We start from the raw sequence: 17662 nt of genomic DNA, 5'->3' as shown, positions 1-17662 counted from the left end.
CATACGAACAAGATAAACTAATACAAGAAAAAATTGCGAAGCTTGGTTTTAAAAATAACATGATTTTAAAGGGTAAAACCATAAAATAATATATAAAGAAGTGACCCAAACAAATACCAAAGCTAAGTGGTTAAACATGTTGTTGAGTCATGAGATTGAGATAATATAGCCGAAAGGAATCAAAATAAAATCATAAAACCAGTTTTTTTAAATAAACAACGTCTAATGATAAAAAAAAACTTGTGTTAATTTTGCAAACTTGTGATTTGAGTTACTAAAGCAAAAACATTCCATCTAAAAAATATAAAGTTCAACTCTCAACAAATAAAATATTAAAGGATGAAATTGAAAAAAATTAATTATACCAAATGATCCAAAATACGAAATAACAATTAAGAAAATGAAAATCAAATTTGAAATGATAATAAATGAGAGGACAACATAGAATTTTAAATTGAAAGGAAAAATTAAATTTACAACCAGACCCAACATAAAAAAATAAAAATTGAATGGAAACTGTGAGGTGTCAAGAAAATTTAATTCTTAAATTTAATTTTACATTTATTAAAATATCAAATTAACTCCTAAGCCTAATAATAGCTAAAAAAACAAGGATAAAGACAATAAAAATTTCTGGATGTGCATTAAATAAGTTTTGCTTTTAATATTAATTTAATAACTTTATTATTTTTCTTAAATGCAAAAATACTTATATTAATTTAATAATAACAGATAAACCTTATAAAAATATCATATTATTTCCAACAACTAGTTCATCGTTTATTTAAAAAAGTAAATTGATCATTATACTATTCCCATAAATAATATATCATCTTACAATAAATGATGTTTCCCCCTTTCATTAATACGGCTTGAAAATGCGTTTTGGAAAGGAAAAAACTGATCAAGAATCGCCCTAAAAGCGCTAAAACTGGCAAAACAATAATAAAAATAAACTATTTCATACAATCCTTGTCAGAAATTCTCAAATTTATTTAAGGTTCAAATTTTCGCCCCCTGATTTTTTTTTTTCTAAGAATATTGGGATAAAGCCAAACACCGAAAAATGTGCTGCCAACATGGTCCTTGCACGCCAAGCTCGTTTGCGTCGCCACCTTGATTTAACGTCCACGTTCATGCTCCCCTGTTGAGGTTTCAATCGCTAATTGGCAATGCTTTTGGTTTTTGTCGTGTTGTTAGCTATTATTGCTCCTGTTATAGCTGTTACTTTTAGTTTTAATTTAAAATATATTTAATAAAAATTATTGCTAAGAGTATTACACAATTAAAATTAGTTAATACTATTAACCATAAATATAAAACGCTTAATTTTATTAACCGTTGTAGATATTGATGATATTTGATACTGTGTTTTGAATGTATTTTTAAAAAATATTTTTTTTTTATTTTTTTATTTTAAATTAATATTTTTTTTGCTATTTCTATATTATTTTGATAGGTTAAAATCAAAAATAAATTTTTAAAAATAAAAAAATATTATTTTAAAATAAAAAATATTTTTAAAAATTATGATATCACACTTTCAAATACTTTGATGTAACGTGAAAAAAATGACTTTTTCCTCTTGTAATATATATATATATATATATATATATATATATTTTAATATGGGAGCAAAAACACCTGTCCTTTGCATTATCATACAATCCCTAGCTAGTCGGCTAACATATAAAAAACAATACCTTTCAGTAGTATTTATATCTATTTATTCCCTACCCAAAATAGAAAAACTACCGAGAGAGTCTTGGAGGAAGAGCAAGGCAGATACAGAGAGAAGAAATATAGCCCTCCTCCTGAAGATGGGGAAGACGAGAGATATCGATGATCTACCAAAAAACCCAGCAAACTACACGTCTTTGACCCCACTATGGTTCCTGGAGAGAGCTGCCACTGTACACCCTACAAGAACATCTATTGTCCATGAATCAGTACAGTACACGTGGCAAGAAACTTACCAACGTTGCCGCCGATTTGCTTCTGCTCTGTCCAACCGCTCTCTTGGCCTTGGTAGCATGGTATGCACACTACTACTACTCTTGATCATCCTTTTTTGTTCTAAGTTGTGCTTGGCTCTTTCTTACAAATAAAAAGAAAGTAATGGGCTCTGGGCTGTCTTTCTCTCCCTCCGGGTTTTTTTTTATAAAAATTCTGGTGTGGTGTATTTGTTATGAATTTTGTTCAAATTTTCCATTTTATTTTATTTTAGTCCCTCTTTCCATTCGAGCTCTTTAAATTCCTTTCCTAGCTGGGATCGAAAATGAAAAGGTTTGATTTAATCGTATATGTTTTTTTTTTTTTGAAATTTAAGAAGCACGTGTTGTTCGTTAAATATTATAGAGTTGAGGGGTTGTGGTGTAAATTGAACTTGAAAACATTGTTTTGGTGAATTGCTATACTCATTGAGGCAAAAGCTGTGGTTTGTACTCAATTATGATAAACCCCAGAAGAAAAAAGAACCCTGTGCGATGTGCGAATCGTCACCAATCAGAGTGAGTTTTGCAGATCGTGATTACACTACATTCCTATAGTTAAGTTCTCGAGCGTGATAATTCAACAGTAAGGAAATACCTGCTTAATTACATCCGAGAAGAAAATCAATGAACCAAGCTGGGGCCGCTTGGATTGAAATAAAGAAGAGAGATTTTGTCCTTCTGGTGCTGGAGATGTTCATTTGATAATAGTCTTCAATGCGGATAATTGAAATCATGATACTATGGCACTACATTTTGGAAGTTGGCATCTACATGAAATGTCTCTTGCCAGGTGGTGTTTGGGAGTGAGTTTCAATATGTTTTTCATCATTTTTTTTTTTTTAGCTTTAAATTAATGTTTTAGTGTTTTTGGATTGTTTTTGAATTTTTTTAGTTTCAAATTAATTTTAGTGTTTTTGAATTGTATTTGAATTTTTATAGTTTGGATTGTTTTGATACCACGATATTAAAACACTATTTTGATGATTATCCTATCCAAAAATACTTTGAAAAGTAATCGTTACCATAATTTCAAATACTTCCAGTTGTTGCTGGAGCTTTATATGAACGCGTTACTGGTTCTCAAATTTCCCTGTATGCTGCGCCTTTTCCACTTTATCATGCATCCAGACTTGTCAATTTTAGTACTTAAAATTTATACAACTGCGTGAGTCCTGTATCTGCCCGTGTTGGCCTTTTGTGTTTTCTGCTAAGATTGCATAATCTCCCCCATTGCTGTCCAGCTTGATTGCATTTTTCCTCTTTTCACATGAGTATTCAAAGTAAAACCCAGTTTCTGCTCTTCACCTGTCGGACAAACTGTTGAGCACGGATAAGCAGGCAATAAAACTATGCCTTGGAGCATGTAAAGGCTACCATACCAACTTAAACCACTCAACCCTGCATTTTGTATTCCTTAATGATTCCTACATGCTTTCTGTAAGTGAACTTTCCTGTAGGAAAAAATTTCCAGTGAAAATAGAGCCATGGATTGATAAAATTGTGACCATCACAGTCCTTTAGTGATAAAATTTCTTTTATTCTCTCTTAATTTTTCTTTGAAATGTATTAAGGTAATAAGTAGTTCTATAGTTAGTTGTTTATGTCGTACCTTTGCATAACATGTTTTGCATGCTTCAAATTTGAAAATTACTTATTGTGCTGATGGTGTTTGTTTCTGTTTATATGCACTGGATCTCTAAATGACAGATAATGTCTGAAACTATTTAATTTTCACATCGTGCTAGATCTGATTCATTGGGTTTACTATGCCTTGTATTTTAGGTTGTATTCGAGCTCACAGCTTAATAATATCTTCCTAATTTATCCTGGCAGGTGGCTGTAATTGCACCTAATGTCCCTGCTTTATATGAAGCACATTTTGGAGTTCCAATGGCAGGAGCTGTTGTAAACTGCGTTAATATTCGTCTAAATGCTCAAGCTATTGCTTTTCTTCTAGGTCATTCAAAATCTGAAGTTGTGATGGTGGACCAAGAGTTTTTCACTCTGGTGGAGGAAGCTTTAAAAATCTGGGAAGGTAACGAAAAGAATTTTAAACCTCCACTATTGGTTGTCATAGGTGATAAAAGCTGCGATCCAAAGTCTCTGGAATATGCTTTAGGAAGAGGAGCCATTGAATATGAGAAGTTCCTTGAAAGTGGAGACCCTGAGTTTGATTGGAAACCACCTGAGGATGAGTGGCAGAGCATTGCCTTGGGTTATACTTCTGGTACAACTTCCAGCCCCAAAGGAGTGGTGCTGAGCCACCGTGGAGCATATCTCATGTGCTTGAGCAATCCTATTATTTGGGGGATGGATGAAGGGGCTATTTATCTGTGGACTCTGCCGATGTTCCATTGCAATGGTTGGTGTTTTACTTGGACACTTGCAGCCCTTTGTGTGAAAAGTATATGCCTTCGACAGGTAATTTTGTGTACTTAGCAATCCTGTTTGTTTAGCTTCATAATATGGAAGAATTTTGCTGATGTTATTGTACAACCACTTGCACATGTGTGCTTTTCTCGATTTCAAAATAGCTAATTTCATTTACTTGGATGGCCAATTTGTGTGTAGTCATGCATCTATACCTAGATAAACCCAAATTGTTGTGGTGGTCTTGTCTGTTTAGAAGGTCAGGTTCTCTAGTTAAATTCAGTAACAATTTGAACGGGGAGTGGAGAGCTATATTTGGAAAAGAAGTCAGCTTGTAGGTCTTGCATGACATGAGGTCCTGGTTTTTCCAGCGTGCCTTTGTAAATTAGGCTTGCTTACAGAAGTCTCATGCAATATTGTGCACTGAACAGTGCCTATATAGATACTTATTTCATGAAATTCCCCGTGCAATATTCTACACTTGGATGATTACAAGATGATCACTTGTTTTCTACAGGTAACAGCTAAGGCAATCTATTCAGCCATAGCATATGCCGGCGTCAGTCACTTCTGTGCTGCACCTGTGGTTCTTAACACCATAATCAATGCTTCAAAGGAGGAGACTATCCTTCCTCTACCCCGTTTGGTGCACGTAATGACAGCTGGTGCTGCCCCTCCCCCTTCTGTACTCTTCTCTATGTCAGAAAAAGGCTTCCGCGTGACACACACCTATGGACTCTCAGAAACTTATGGCCCCTCCACAGTGTGTGCATGGAAGCCTGAGTGGGACTCGCTTCCCCCAATAAAACAAGCCCGTCTCAATGCTCGCCAAGGTGTTCGATATGTTGGCTTGGAGAGGCTAGATGTTGTTGACACTAAAACCATGAAACCTGTCCCTGCAGATGGAAAAACCATGGGAGAAATCGTGATGAGAGGCAATGTTGTGATGAAGGGCTACTTAAAGAACCCAAAAGCCAACGAGGAAGCTTTTGCAAATGGATGGTTTCATTCCGGGGATCTTGGTGTAAAGAATCCCGATGGATATATAGAAATTAAGGATAGATCAAAGGACATTATCATCTCTGGAGGTGAAAACATAAGTAGCTTGGAGGTGGAAAACGTATTGTACATGCACCCAGCTATCTATGAGGTATCGGTGGTGGCTCGACTACATGAGCGCTGGGGCGAGTCACCGTGTGCTTTTGTGACTTTGAAACCTGAAATGGAAAAATCTGATAAACAACAATTGATTGATGATATAATGAAGTTTTCTCGGTCAAATATGCCTGCTTACTGGGTTCCAAGATCAATAGTGTTCGGGCCTCTGCCAAAAACAGCTACAGGGAAGATTCAGAAACATGTCCTCAGGGCCAAGGCAAGAGAGATGGGACCTATCAAGGAGAGTAAGTTATAGCTAATATTCTGGTGCAAAAGACTTCTGGCTGTTGAAAATGTTATCTCGTGCCATGGTAATAAAGCTAGTGCTTGAAAAGCCTACTAGAAATAAATTCTTGGACTCCTCTTTTTAGATGAATATACCCATCTTGGATAGAGCGGAGCCCTCAAATGTGTTATGACTATTTTTGCACTTCAAGATAGTAGGATCCCTGGGGGGGTTTCAGACTTTCAATGTTTCCATGTGTAGAGTAGTAACTAGAATTGTTGTATATTGTTTCAATTCTACTTTGTTTTTGTTTGTTGTTTGTTGGTAACAAAGGGGGCTTAACGCCACCAAAAAAGAGAAAAAAAAAGAGAGAACATAACTACAACTTCTGAAGCCTCTTATTCCTACACAAACTTTTAACAGGCGTTCCAATATAAAAGCAGGAGCTTCTGTAAAATTTACATAATACAAAGTTATTGAGACCCACCCTAAAAAAATGGAGGCTGTGAGCGCAACAATTTGCCTCCCTGTGCACGTTAAACACTTGCAATCTAATTCCAGCGACGAAGCCTCCTAATTTGTTCGAGAAGCACAACCAAAGGCCTTATTTCTTCTTGGTAAGCGGACAATAATTGTTTCGCAGCCCAAGAATCCGCTTCTAGAGGTAGACGCTCGTTTCAAGTCTCCTTGAAAGAATTCCAAAGGCGGAAGAGAAATATTTTTGCTTGTGGACTTGGCATGTGTCCATCGACCGTATAGAGTCCCGAATGAAAAATTTTCAATCCATACATGGCGCAGGAAGTGAAATGGGATTCAAGGGAAACATCCATTCCAAATAATATCCACATCGAGAAGGTGGATTCAATTCAAATGGTAGGTCCCAAATGATAACAAGTTAACGACGATGGAAGTAATTTAAATTGTTAGGGGAACTCCATCCCTGAGGTTGTGAATAGGTATTTTCCGCCCGAACTATGATGCAAATCAAATACTCGAAATGATCAAAATATTGTGATATATATTAGATGGGTTTGAGATTGCAATATATTGTGTTTTCAAATATAATTTATTTGTTTGAAACTACTAGAAAATATTAAAAAAATATTAATTTAATATTTTTTAAAATAAAAAATATTAAAAAAAAACATCAAAAAAAAGAAACAAGAAACAGAAGCACTTCCAAACATCCCCTCAAATTGCGATGATTGCTCTCTAAGGTATTAAGCTCGATCTATATCCATCAATATCCATGTCATAAGGTTGGACTAAGTACGTCAAATTAAAGTTTGGCCACCAAATAATTTGGGTTAAGATCGGGACATGGAGCGAACTTTACGTGTAAACTTGTTTAAGCAACATGAATTCCTAACGACAAAAGCAAAATGGATAAGGTCAGGACAGCTGCAAATTGGTTGGTTGGAAATTAAGGATGTACAATGGCATTGATGGTATTTGCAATGCAACGGATAAGAATGTTTTATCCAATCAACATCTCCAGCCGATGCAAGATTGCTGCGAGTCTCAAGTGAGCCCTATCACCCAGAGCTGGTGGTATTATGAACGATCCAGTTAAGCCACTTCGGGCCAGTCCTGGGCCCCATCTCCAACCAAACATCTCCTTTGTTCTAGAGGACCCCCACTCTAAATAATATATTTGGACCAAATTTTAAATATTATAGAAAATTCCTCGGACAAAACATGTTCGTAATAAAACCTGATATTCATAAAAGAATAATGTACTTGGCATATGTCTGGTTCCTTATACAGAGCAGAAGATTTGCATCTTCTTGACCATCTAATCAATTCCATAGCCTCATTGGTCCTGTCCTCCTTCCATTCACAGTGCAAGGAATTAAGCACACCTCCATATATCGAACAGATTATAGCAAGAAAGAGGCCTGGCTTCGTTGTCACTGCTAGCTTGCGGAAAGAAAACGGCAAAGCAATTGTTATTACACTCTTAAATACCTTTTTAATATCAGCATATTGACATGATTAACCTGGTGGAATCTTATCGCATCCGTTCTAGTCTTGTGTGGAAGCTAATTTGTAGTTAAAACTAATTATTTAGCTACTCTCAATTGTCTTAATCCTCCCCCATGAAGGTTTTATATATATATATATATAAATTAACTCATTTATTAATTATACGTTTGCGTAGCTGATCATGATCCACCGATTATTCGAGCTATGGTTGATGCGCAACAAAAAAAAATCGCAGTTAATTAGTTATGGTAGCTGTCATCAAAAGGGTGAAGGATACTTTACCTGGTGCTATAGAATAACCATGCTAAATTTCAAGCAATAATTTATTGGATTATGGAGCATCAATTGGCATATAATACCTGCCTACCACCTAGGCTACCTTATTTCTCTACGCACATGCTTCTGGTCTACTAATCACATAATGCATGAAAAAGTAATTATAAAAAGGTAAAGCTATATTTTAATCCCCGTTGCATCAACAACTATATATTAATATTCATTTGGACCCTCATTTTAAAATTCTTTAATATTAATTTTTTTTTTAAAAGTTTCAACATGCTCCTTTACCATTAATTAAATAGCTAACGGTAACCGAATAAGAATGTTAATCCTTTTTCAACGATATTATTTTTTCCCATATTTTTTTCTTTCCCCCCTCCCAAGAATTTCTCAAGTGTGATATCATTTCACAAAAATCCTTAAAAAACTAAAAAAAAGCGAATCATGACATAAAATAAGTGGTCCTGACACTGGACGTTGAACAATAAAGGGAATTACTGGAATTATATGGAAACTCTGATTTTGAGATTGTAAAATTTAACTTAAGGAGGCTTAAGTAAAATATTGTAGAATCTGTAGAGGGTCGGAATACAGTTTATACAAAAACAAATCAAAATATTGCATGCTTTATATTGTGTGGACTGTGGATGTACTTAGATATATCATATATATATATAAAGTTCCTGGCATTTTCTGTCAAGCTTGCCACGGGTGTATCTATCTGACTCACAACCAAAGAATACAAGCCCTCGGGTAAAAGAACCTACACACAAAACGACAGTTCAAAAGATGAAAAAATTTGTCAGTGAGAAGGATATGAGTCACGAGATTGCTTTCTTTTTAGTCAGTGAACCCAAAGTGATATCACGAGTGTGAAATTTATACTAGACAGACGTGTGCAGTCCTCTCAGTTATATATATAGCTGGTTATATATAACCTTTATCTGTGAAAATAATTCTTCCTTTTCTTCAGTGTAGAAAAAAAGAGGAAGGAAAGAGATAAAACAAGCTCCGAGTGGGTACCCTTCTGAAAAACTAGAACAGCTGAGGATAGCAATATTCCACATTTAGTGCAGCTAACGTCACATTAACGTACAAAAATATTATCATCTTAGAAAGATTCTCTGATCCGTGACTATATCTATCAAATATTATAGGGTTCACTCTCATTTTCAACGGCCGTGCTAGGTTTCGGCTAATATTATTGTTAAAAGAAAAGCAGTCTTAACTTCTCAGTCCTCCAAGTGAGCTTAGCCAGTAGTGACCATCAAAGTGCCAGCGGCGTGCCCTACTAATTAACCATCTCAATCGATCACAGACACACACAGTCCCTCTAGGCAGTAACTGTGTTTGTGTTTAGCTTCATTTGTTATAATATCTTGATGTGGGAACCTAATCAATAAATATTGAACCAATTTCCTCACATTCAAAACGCAACCTCCCTCTATATAAACCGTATCTCTTAACCTAGCTATACTACAACAAGCAGCAACAACATTACGCATCTGGCTCAACATGGCTGACAAAATCAACGCACTCCCATGTCTTTCATTTCTATTGTTTCTTCTTTGCTTATCCAATCACACTGTAGAATGCCGGGCACCTTTCGCTTGCGACGCAAAAAGTGGGCTAACAAGAAGCTTGAAGTTCTGTAGGGTTAATATGCCATTACACGTGAGAGTGAGGGATTTGATTGGGAGGCTGACATTGCAAGAGAAGATTAGGCTGTTAGTCAACAACGCTGCTGCTGTACCTAGGCTTGGCATTCAAGGGTATGAATGGTGGTCTGAGGCTCTTCATGGTGTGTCCAATGTGGGACCAGGGACCAAGTTTGGTGGGGCTTTTCCCGGGGCCACTAGCTTCCCTCAAGTTATCACTACTGCTGCTTCCTTCAATCAGTCTCTGTGGGAGGAAATCGGACGGGTGAGAATCCTTGAAAATCTTCTTCTTTCACCATGCCTTACTGTATTTCTTAGCATAGAAGTTTTTTATAATTTTTTTTAACCAGGAAGTTAACTAGCTTTCTATCGAGGAATGCTACTCGACAATATGACCCCAAAAGCGTCCTTATCTCCGCCCTCTCGAAATGTCACAATTCAAGTCTAATCTCTTGTATAACCAAAGTAACTCGTGCCCAGCCTCTATAAAAGTTCTTCCTTCGAAGCAAAGAGGATGTTGACTCGAATGATCTGAATCTTGAACTTGCTAGCTTGAAAAAAACACAGACAAACAGTTTACTACTACTTTTAAGACAAGAGGCTATTTTTTCAAACTATTACTAGAAAAGGTTTGTTTGGATGCCTTCCACACCAATATGTCAGACAAAATTAAAGAAGAAATAATTAAGAAGGGAGAGTACTGATTTTGGCACGGGCACCTTACACATCTCATGCCTAGTGTGCACTAAGACCGTTGGTCCACTTCTAAGTTATGAGACACACTCCCATGTGTCACATTGTCCCTTCGCAGCCTTTGATTTTAGTTACGCAGGAAAAGTGTTAAAACTGTTTAAGCTTTAGAGAGTGGTTCTGGTTCAATGTTGGGTCTAGAAGTGGGGGGGATGAAGCCAATTGCTAGGATCCAGTGAATTTTCTCCTGGCTTCGGCTAGAATTAATAATGGGGGGAAAATTCTCTCTCTTGCAAGTTATAATTAAACTAAAGTGCATAGTCATTAATGGAAGGACCGGGTCCGAGGCAAAAAATGAAAAAAGAAATGGAGAGCAACTTACCTATTCTCTGACTTGTAATTAGTCCTTGAAAACTCCATGGCGCCAACTTCAGCCTGTCCCTATCTATCATGATCGATGCTAAACTTATTCTTTCATTGCAATTATGCTGCTATAAGTAGTTTTGTACATTTCTACAAAGTTATCAATATGTAATGAGGGTGTGATGTGTCTCTTATGGTAAGATTTTCTTTCTTTCTGTCTTTTTTTTTTCGTTAGTCAATTTTCACAGGCTACTATTAGGAAAACCTTTAATATAGTCGACTATTATTAAAATAATAATAATAATAATAATAATAATCAATGACCTCTGGGAGGGAATATCTACTCTCATATATATATATATATATATATATATATATTTCACCTAATCTTTTTATGGAAATTTAGAAATCTTAAAATATTAAGTCTTTGGTCTCCTTGCCCTTGGATGATCACATTTTACATGGAAGATACATATGGATAATCAATAGTGATATTTACTTATGTGGAGCTGCGAAATGCTGTCACTAGTAAAGATGCGCTAATTATATGGTGTTGACAGTTAATAAAGTTGGCATATTAATTCTTAGTTCGAACATTAATTTGTTTCGAGTGTTCAAAGGCCGTTATTTAACGTATTCATTTACCCATTTTTAATTTAAAAGTGAGAAGGTATTGGAACCTGGGAGAAATTAGTATTATTGTCCAACAAAAAACAATCATTTGATCCATTAATTAGAATTTGGGATTCTGCAAAAATTATACAATATAATGATACAAGATATTATCGTCCAGGTAGTGTCTGATGAAGCAAGGGCAATGTTCAATGGAGGGATGGCTGGCTTGACATATTGGAGTCCGAACGTTAATGTATTCCGTGACCCCAGGTGGGGTCGGGGGCAGGAAACTCCTGGTGAAGACCCTGTTGTTGCTGGGAAATATGCTGCAAGCTATGTTAGGGGACTCCAAGGTAACAGTGGTTTCAGACTAAAAGTTGCTGCCTGCTGCAAACACTACACCGCCTATGATCTTGATAATTGGAATGGAGTGGATCGGTACCACTTCAATGCCAGAGTAAGTCATTTTTAACTTGTAGTGGCTGTATCTCACCATCATCATCATCATTATTATTCGCAAAATTATTCAGAGTTTGTAACTATCTTTGGGCAGTTTAGTTACTTTATCTAGGACAAGTTTTGATTCAATGAGTAGTTCAAGATTCTCAGCTAAACCCACAGTAGCCATGTACAAATTAGGACCACTTATAAGCAAGAGTGGTAGCTAGTGGTGTGGAACTAAATTTTTTCTTTAGCAAACCATAGCCATCTCGGGCACAAGTTAGAAGTGAGTTTGGCATATTTGTTTCAACAATTAGGACACTCGACGTGTTACCTGTGAGATCTGTTGAAGTTTCTGCCTTTCCTTTTTCGGTCTGAGTTGCTGAAATTGTTTGTCATGACTTCTAACTGAGGCTTTTCCCGTGACCTGTAATGTTATCCTTAGAATAATCAAACGATTATGACATTCTTGTTGCGTTGTGATCTTTATCATCAATTGTTGCTAACATTATAAGCAATAACAGTTCCTATCGTAAATACACTGGAATATTTATTTATTTTATAAATTTGCCATTAATTTCAAGTAAAGGTCCTGATTGAACTGTGAGGTTAAGCCATATTTTATATATCTATGTGCACGAACAAATCCCAATGCCCTCTTCTTGAACCGAAAAGGGAACGAAATTGTATCCACAACTTGGTAAACATTCCGAGCTATATATGAGCTGCGAGTGTGTTCGCCGAAGTGAATTCACGAGTCTTAATTTTTCGGTGGTGATTTGTGAAGGTAAGCAAGCAAGACTTGGAAGACACTTATGATGTGCCGTTCAAGTCCTGTGTGGTGGAAGGGAAAGTGGCCAGTGTAATGTGCTCTTACAATCAAGTCAATGGAAAGCCCACTTGTGCTGATCCTAACCTCCTTAAGAACACCATCCGTGGTGAATGGCGTCTTAATGGGTGAGTGGCACCATCCTCATTCGGCTCCCAACACCCTAGAACATATCGTGTTAAATTGCCGGAGTAAATGATTTTTTTTATATATATTTATTTTGATGGGCTTCTCATCTAAATCTGTTGATGGGCCCAAACAGATACATTGTATCAGACTGTGACTCAGTTGGGGTACTCTATGAGAACCAACACTACACTGCCACACCAGAAGAAGCAGCTGCGGCCACTATTAAAGCAGGCCTAGATTTGGACTGTGGCCCATTCCTGGCTATCCACACCGAGAATGCTGTGAAGGGCGGATTGCTAAATGAAGAAGATGTAAACATGGCCTTAGCCAATACAATAACTGTCCAGATGAGACTCGGCTTGTTTGATGGAGAGCCATCAGCCCAGCCATTTGGTAAATTGGGCCCAAGAGATGTTTGCACTCCAGCCCACCAACAACTGGCTCTCCACGCGGCCCAACAAGGCATTGTTTTGCTTCAAAATAGCGGGCGGACCTTGCCTTTGTCCAGAACCAATCTTACTGTGGCAGTAATTGGGCCCAATGCCGATGTTACCGTTACCATGATAGGAAATTATGCTGGTAGGTCCTACATTTGCAATTTTGTTTTAATATCTATAAAATATTAAGTTCATTTGTTATGTGACATTCATAAGAGAGTTTTAGCCTTTGCCTTCTAATGTAGGTGTTGCATGTGGTTATACCACTCCTCTTCAAGGGATTAGTAGATATGCTAAGACCATTCATCAATCTGGATGCATTGATGTGGCCTGCAATGGGAACCAACAATTTGGTATGGCTGAGGCTGCAGCCAGTCAAGCCGATGCTACTGTTCTTGTAATGGGGCTTGATCAATCTATAGAAGCAGAGTTTAGGGATAGGAAAGACCTTCTCTTACCTGGATACCAACAAGAACTTATATCAAGGGTGGCTAGGGCATCAAGAGGTCCAACTATATTGGTGCTGATGAGCGGTGGTCCAATTGATGTCTCATTTGCTAAGAATGATCCTCGTATTGGTGCTATATTGTGGGCTGGATATCCTGGACAAGCTGGTGGTGCTGCTATCGCTGATGTTTTGTTTGGAACAACTAATCCAGGTATATATCTGTTAGATATATCCCCAGATGGATTTTAATTTTAATATTTTTTCTTTTGTGGGCTTGATAATTGAACATCAATGCTGGGACCATTGCGTTTAGACTATTCAAGATGAGCAGTACTGATGCACCTCTAAGCTTGTTGTTCCAGGTGGGAAGCTGCCAATGACATGGTATCCACAGGACTACCTTGCTAAGGTGCCGATGACAAACATGGGAATGAGAGCAGACCCTTCAAAAGGTTATCCAGGTAGAACCTACAGATTCTACAAGGGGCCTGTTGTGTTCCCCTTTGGGCATGGAATGAGTTACACCACCTTTGCTCACTCCTTAGTGCAAGCTCCACAGGAGGTTGCGGTGCCATTTACAAGTCTCTATGCCTTGCAAAACACTACTGCTGCCAGGAATTCGATCAGGGTTTCGCACGCAAACTGCGAGCCACTCGTTTTAGGCGTTCACATCGATGTGAAGAACACTGGAGATATGGATGGAACTCAAACGCTTCTCGTGTTCTCCAGTCCACCAGAAGGAAAATGGTCAGCAAACAAAAAACTGATTGGTTTTGAAAAGGTTCATATAGTTGCAGGATCTAAAAAACGAGTCAAGATTGACATTCCTGTGTGTAAACACTTGAGTGTCGTGGACCGATTCGGAATTCGAAGACTTCCGATCGGCAAACATGATCTTCACATTGGAGATCTTAAGCATTCTATTTCACTCCAAGCAAATCTAGAGGAGATCAAATCCTAATAACTTATGGGATACCGACAACTGCACGATATATAAACAGACAAATAGGTATTGTGAGTCTCAATAATTCAGATGCGAATAGGTATTGATTCCCGACTCATTAAGTTCGAAAAAAACAAAAAAGATCCGTGTGAAAAAAAAAGGGGTCAAAGGTCTTCAAGCCAAGCACATCGCCAGCTAAAAGAAAATTGTCAACATTTTCGTTTATTTTTATTGTTGTTTAATTAAATAAAAATATATTATAATAAATAAAATTTGTTAAATGTCTTATCCCCCGTGAGGTTAAATATTTTAATATACATGTTTATTTCTTGATTTTTAAAATTTTATTTTCAGGTATCATTAATAACTTTTTATTTATTTATTAGCACATATAATTTTTTATTTATTTAATTACATGTGTATATATATTTTTTTAATTTTTATTAAAAAAATTTAAATTATAAAAACACCTTGAGAAAATTTCATATACAATATTTTTAGAAAATTAAAATGTCTTATCCATGACAAAACAGTTATAAAAGATTTATCGTGACCTGTACATGCGACCTTAACATTTTTTTGCAGTGATTTTTTTTTTTGAATGCAGTCTATGGAATTGGGCGAGCCGCTTGGCTAGAATGAGGTGCTAGATGATTTCGATCAATTGCAAAATCACACCTGCTGCTTTGCTTGTGTAAAACTTTGTTTACTATTGTTTCTGCCGTGGTCTTGTTTCTAATCAAACTGGTCTGAACCTATCTGGACACCTTGGAATATGTTGTCCACTGCTGTTTTTATTTTCTTTTCTGAAACCTATTTGGACACCTTGTCGGAGAGAGCTTTGAAATTCCCATCCAATGGAGACATGATTCAGATTGAGGAAGTTGGACAGGTACTTGAGATTCCACTTTCAAAAAATGGCAGAAAAAAAACAAGAGTAAAGACAGCTGATTTTTGGGTGAACTTCAATTTTTCTTTTACAGAAATTTGTCAATGTTATAATTGTAGTTTTCAACAAGTTTCAACGTTGCCCATGATCACAAACCATCGAGGATCCTATTCTTGGATTTGTGTTTTTGAATTTCTAAGATTTATAACTGTTTTCGAGAGATATATGTGAATTTATGACGGAAAAAGAAAAGAGAGAGAAAGGAGATATATGTTAATCACTTGATAACTAAAAAAGATTGAAATTTTTTTGGAAACTATATACAGAGACAATTAGGAGTGTTTATTTTCAGTTCGATTTAATTTTTATAAAAAAAATACTAAATCAAATTTAAAAAAAAATTCGAAACCGAACTGAAACCGGTTCAAACCGATTGGTTTCGGTTCGGTTTTTAGAACAAAACCGGTTTAAACCGGTTTGGCTCGGTTTTTTCCTGTTTGGCTCGGTTTTTTGGATCCAGGCTCGGTTCTGTTTTTTCGGTTCGAGTTCGGTTCCGTTTTTTCGGTTCCAGACTTAAAAACCAAATTAAACCAATTAATTATTTTAAAATTTTAATTGGTTTAATCAGTTTTTTGATTTTTTTAAACACCCCTGTAGACTACGTTGAAAATTTTAACGGAACATTAGAATGAACTTTACCTCTGGTTTTTATTTTTCTTTTCTTGCTAAGATATTGGACTGAAGATTTCACATGCAATCATAAAGTATTTGAAGTTATATCATGACAGGGACTGCATTCAAGAAATGACCATCTTAGCTGCTTGAGATCGATCCCTCCGTCCGCCCTGTCTTTTTACTGTGATTTTGATGTTGCAACTTCTTAATTATATCTCTAAAACGCTTTAAGAGTATTATGGTCAAACATGATTCTGTGGCTACTTGTAAGAATTGCAGCTAATTAAATTCTTCTGCACTGCAAGTTGGATTAGTAAACGCTTCTGTCGACGTTTTAACACCATGAGAGGTTTTTTTTTTTAAAAAAAAAGAAAAGCTGAAGAAATAAAGAGGCTGCCACTGTTAATTTCTCCACATATTTTCTCAGTTTTAATTTAATACAAGAGGGTTGCTAAATCTTTAAGAGTTAGTAACATTAAATATATTGGATGTTACGTTGACAAACAGAGAGATTGGTTTGATTTTAATCCATGACAAAACAAATGCTAGCATTTAATGAGGAGGGTACGTATAAAAGTGACAAAATATTTAGATTTCTCTCTGAAAGTATCTCTCGTTTTTTAAGTAAATCTTAAAAAAAGATCAAGCCAGTGGAGGGATTTCTTACCTATGGTGAAATATATAACTAAATTAATACAATATTCTCAAATCAAGAAAATCTCTAAATAAATAAAACAAATAAATCAGGACAAAACGTGCTCCATGAATGGAAGTGTCGGTAACCGAGGATGTGTTGTAGCGTGAGATCGTACGGGGCTGGGTTTGCCATGGACCGAACTCTATTGATGTTGATTTCCTAACTGTGCAGCCATACTTTAATTCCTTTGATATTTAATTGCTGACCAAAAATAATTAAATAAAAACTTGTATTATAATATTATATATATAATATATATACACACGCGCGCGCAAACATGTGCATATATATATAATTTTGTTTTTCAAACATGTAAGTTACATACAAGATACATAATAAATACAAGCAGTTGTCCACCATTAATCCTCATTTCCACCCACCACCACTCCTCTTCCTTGTCATACTGGAGTCTTGTTAGTTAATTAGCCTTTTGTTTCCAAGGCCCCGTTTGTTTGCAGGAAAGTAATTTCCTTTTGGAAAGTGAATTCAGGGAAAGTGAATTCCGGGAAAGTATTTTCCGATGTTTGGTAGTGTAATGAAAAATAAGTTGGAAAACACTTTCCAGTGTTTGGTTATGTTATGGAAAATGAGCTGGAAAATAACTTATTAATGTTTTATTTTTTCAAGTTTATTAAAATAATGAGGAACAAATCTTACAAATTAAAAAGTTGAATGAGAATGAAATTGAAAAAAAATATAATTTCATAAATTATCTCAAATAAAATAAATAATAATCAAAATAATAGAGATCAAATCTAAAAAATTAAAAAAAAATGAAAGGTGAAGAAATTAAAATAATAATAATTAACATTTTAAAAATTATTTCCAATAAAAT

The 17662-nt window shown here is 35.9% G+C and overlaps 2 protein-coding genes across 2 annotated transcripts; both read left to right on the top strand.

Annotated features, from left to right (window-relative positions):
• Nucleotides 1–1711: 1711 nt before the first annotated feature.
• On the top strand, nucleotides 1712–6060 carry LOC133704591 (acetate--CoA ligase CCL3-like). Its single transcript, XM_062129467.1, has 3 exons — nucleotides 1712–2036; nucleotides 3828–4415; nucleotides 4882–6060. Exons 1-3 carry the CDS (start codon nucleotides 1821–1823, stop codon nucleotides 5776–5778), a joined length of 1701 nt encoding a protein of 566 aa, XP_061985451.1. The 5' UTR covers nucleotides 1712–1820; the 3' UTR covers nucleotides 5779–6060.
• A 3142-nt stretch (nucleotides 6061–9202) lies between these two features.
• LOC133704835 (putative beta-D-xylosidase) lies at nucleotides 9203–14857 on the top strand. Its single transcript, XM_062129853.1, has 6 exons — nucleotides 9203–9936; nucleotides 11518–11796; nucleotides 12568–12737; nucleotides 12872–13317; nucleotides 13421–13834; nucleotides 13986–14857. Exons 1-6 carry the CDS (start codon nucleotides 9529–9531, stop codon nucleotides 14582–14584), a joined length of 2316 nt encoding a protein of 771 aa, XP_061985837.1. The 5' UTR covers nucleotides 9203–9528; the 3' UTR covers nucleotides 14585–14857.
• The last annotated feature ends 2805 nt before the right edge of the window (nucleotides 14858–17662 follow it).

Source organism: Populus nigra, chromosome 10 (genome assembly GCF_951802175.1).
Source record: "Populus nigra chromosome 10, ddPopNigr1.1, whole genome shotgun sequence".
Taxonomy (NCBI): Eukaryota; Viridiplantae; Streptophyta; class Magnoliopsida; order Malpighiales; family Salicaceae; genus Populus; species Populus nigra.
This window is presented reverse-complemented; position numbering and strand designations above follow the sequence as displayed.